Source organism: Sphaeroforma arctica (assembly GCF_001186125.1).
Source record: "Sphaeroforma arctica JP610 unplaced genomic scaffold supercont1.1778, whole genome shotgun sequence".
NCBI lineage: Eukaryota > Ichthyosporea > Ichthyophonida > Sphaeroforma > Sphaeroforma arctica.
The window spans coordinates 6,658-10,329 of NW_014038780.1; the positions used below are offsets into that span (position 1 = coordinate 6,658).

The 3,672-nt window shown below is 40.3% G+C and overlaps 1 protein-coding gene across 1 annotated transcript; it reads left to right on the forward strand.

The window, feature by feature from the left end:
- Positions 1-445: 445 nt before the first annotated feature.
- Positions 446-1,788, forward strand: SARC_11603 (hypothetical protein; the record flags this gene model as incomplete). Its single annotated transcript, XM_014294306.1, has 3 exons — positions 446-456; positions 842-1,250; positions 1,507-1,788. The coding sequence occupies 3 exons, from the start codon at positions 446-448 to the stop codon at positions 1,786-1,788; spliced, it is 702 nt and encodes a 233-aa protein (XP_014149781.1).
- Positions 1,789-3,672: the final 1,884 nt, after the last annotated feature.

Here is a 3,672-nt window from a genome sequence, read left to right on the forward strand (position 1 = left end):
ATTAATACCTTTACATTTTACATGTCAGATATTTGGACAAGGCCATTAAAAGGCCCCAATGAAATACCAAACATAAGATTTGGTCTATTTCTATTAATATAACTATATTTACTTTCCAAATCTATTTATATCTGAATACTTCGGTAGCGAGATGGCTCAATCGAATATAGGGTTCTAAGGACTATTAACGTCATAGTAAGATGTTTAAACAAGATGATGAAAAATGGAATCGTTACCTTGCTAACGAATAGTATGATTACCCCTCTCTGAGAGGGCATGTCCACTCTTTGAAAAACTAGAGTGGGGGACCCCTACGGGGGATCATGATGAAGGGTCCCTCCCCGGATGTTTATCCCGGGGAGGTGGCCCTTCGGGGTTCCTCAGGGACCCTCCTACACCTTCAGCTAGTTGTTCCTCCGATCAGCCAACCAGATGTGCCAGTCTGATGAAGGCTAAGTCAGTAATTCTTGATAAGTGGCAAGCTATTGGTTAAGACAATAACTAAGGATATCAAGAGTATTTTTCTTTCTTTTCTAAAGTTAGGATTTTATGAGTCTCTCTGATTCGCCCCAACGAAACATACCATAGTTTCTAATAGAGCGACAACGAAACACTAAACAAAATCCCTTCGGCGGAAACAGTACTGAGAGGATTGTATATAGGCAATGTCTCAGCCTCACAATCCCTCATAGTATTGCTGTTTTCACGAGGAATACCTAACTTTACTAAAAGTCTCATTTCGTTTATTTACTTTAAAATTTTCACGATGCTTAGAATTTACCTACGCGATTATTTATTCTAAGGCGTTAATATCGCCTTGATAAACCGAATCTTACAACAGTAGCGCAGATGCGAACGCAGACACAACTAACACTTTCACTCGAACAACTACCAACACAAACAATAACAATGCAACGAGTACACCACATAACGCATCCAGACTTGTCGACAGCACCGCTGAAGAAGTAGATATAGGGACAAATCGCATACAGAACGCTATTGACACACGAGAGGTGGATGTCGACACAAGACCCTTGGACGATAATTTTAAAACAGGAGACGTCCTAATAGATAGCGACCTATATGATGTTACCGTGTGCACAAGACAGAAGAATGATGTGGATGATTTTCATGCAAAGCTACCTTGTATATACGACGACGCATCCTACGCGGATGTCTTTACTCACCTGCTGCCGATGGACTGGGTTAAGAACACGCTTATTCCTGCGACTAACGACTCATTAAGGAAGGTAAGCAGGCGCGAGATCGATGTTAACAAATACCTTGTATGGTTGTCTTTAAGACTTATTATGGCCAAGTATTAATCTTCAAGCATTAACAACTTCTGGGACCTTGAAAGGGACGCCTTGATCCATTGCCATACCTTGGAAGCTTCATGAGGGTCACACAATATACAGACATACAACGCTACCTTACTCTGTGTACATCACCAGTGACACAAGCTGAGAAAGACGACAAAGGCTACTATAGGTTTTATCCCTATAGGTTGAACAATGGAACACAAACACGGATGCACATTTCTATGCTAGCTCTAAGGTGTGTATCGACGAGACTATGATGAGCTGGGATAACCCGTTGGGATATTCCCAGATCCATTGTCCTAGAAAACCAAAAGATAATGACAATGAGTGGAAGACCATTGCCTGCTGCGAGACGAACATCATTTTGAGAGTCGACCTTTGTGAAGATAGCTTACCTGCCGAGGCCACTGTATTCCGAAGAGCTGTCCACAGTGGGCATCGTCATGAGATTAACGGACGGCATTAAGGGTCTTGAAGGAAAGTTATTATGGACAGCGGTTTTTCTGTCCTCAAAGCTCTATATGTACTTCTATCATTTGTACTATATGGAATGTTCATTGCAAAAAAAAGGTAGTAGCTGGCCAAAGGGGATTCCGGGTGAGAAGATAAAGTCACCAATGCAGGACAAACCACTCTTTAGTATGGGAACCTTGCAGGGCGCCTTTAATTCCAAAAAGGAAGCAGTGCCCAGGAAGAAAGACTTTTATATAATAGCTTTCAAAGACGCGCGGTATACGGGATTGTGTGCGGCGACATATGGTACCGTACATCGCACAGGAGATAGGGTGTACCGATACACCTATGATAAGGGTTATCAAATACAATATCCTATTGTTTATTCGGACTACTATAATAGAGAAAGGACCACTCTAGATATCAACAACAACCTGAGAAGTAATACCATATCTGTCGAGGAAGGGCACTTCACAAGATCATGGGAGATGCGAGTCCATGATTTCTTTGTGGACTTGACTATAACTAACGCTATCTGTGCAAGTAGGCTTGTGTATAGGAATGCTCAGACAGTACCTAGCTACCATCTTCTACTGGCAAAGGAAGTATTGGGGCCATATTCAAGGTGACGAGCAATGCGCAGTAGCAGAAATACTGTAAACTTCGATAGATATTACTATGTTTTAAACTATGTCATATAAACTAAGATACAATTTAAGTCAGTTAGGATTTAGCAGTGGTAGCTTGTGTAAGAATGATCGGGACTGCCTCTTGGTAGTATCCTCGATTACACAGGACGTACCTCTAGCTGTTCTTGATTGAATAATTTTCACTAGAAGTACTAAGTGTTCATGACCATATGTCTAATTTGTAGATAGACATAAGGACGTAAGTCAAGTTAATACATTAGCTAATATATAAAAAGTTACATCTGAAAATAAGTTAAAAAAAGAAATGACTTCTTGGATTTTGGAGATTGGCGGGAAGACCAAAACCTGTAAGTAGTAGTTCAGCAATTATAAAATTTAGTTCATAATATCCTACATCTACTATCGTCTCAAATAGGTCCAAGTAAATGAGTCATACCAAATATTCAGGCTATTGGAGCCATCAAAGTGAATTTAGAACACTTTGGCAATATTGGAAAAAGAACTTGTATTAAATTACTTTAAATACAAATAAAAACCAATGTGTTATCTCATTTGATCTTGATATATTAGACTGACCGGAGGCCGTTTTTCTACGGAGCCCCCAATAGCCTTTAGGACTACGGACGTACGTAAGGTACGATATAGTTCGTAAAGCGAAAACCAAAGTAAAACGGTTTCGGTCATGGCTTATCGATTAAGTATGTGCCTATATGTACGAGTTCAAGACTCATGTTGTACTCTAATGTCGTTTAGTATTTGGTCCAGTGACCATTTCCGATGTAGGCGCCTTACGTTTATTACTTGGTAAGGTAATAGCCAAAGGTTGTTCTTCATTAGTAAGTAAGTTCGAAGAATTTTCTGCTCTGTTGGTAAGCAGATCTGAAAGTTTAGTCACATAGGAAGTAGGTGGCAAACAGGAAATTTCAGATCCATCCGAGTTTGTAGTCACCTGAGGAAACCCTTTTCGTTTATCTCGTGTGTTATGTAAACGCTTATTCCATTTCTTATGAAGTCGCGATATTTACAAAACGCATCGGAGGTTAGCCAAGCTACTGTCCCATATATAAAACGGGTCTTGTAGTAAGTGTAACCGTCTTCGGATGTTTTGTCAACTATATCTTTGACTCGTGACTCCATTACTGGGACATCAGAATCAAATGAGCGAGCGAATGAGAGTTCGGAGGTAGGGATACGGTGAGTACCTAGATTAGTTGCGCTAGTACCATCTATGCTATTCACTTCGTAAG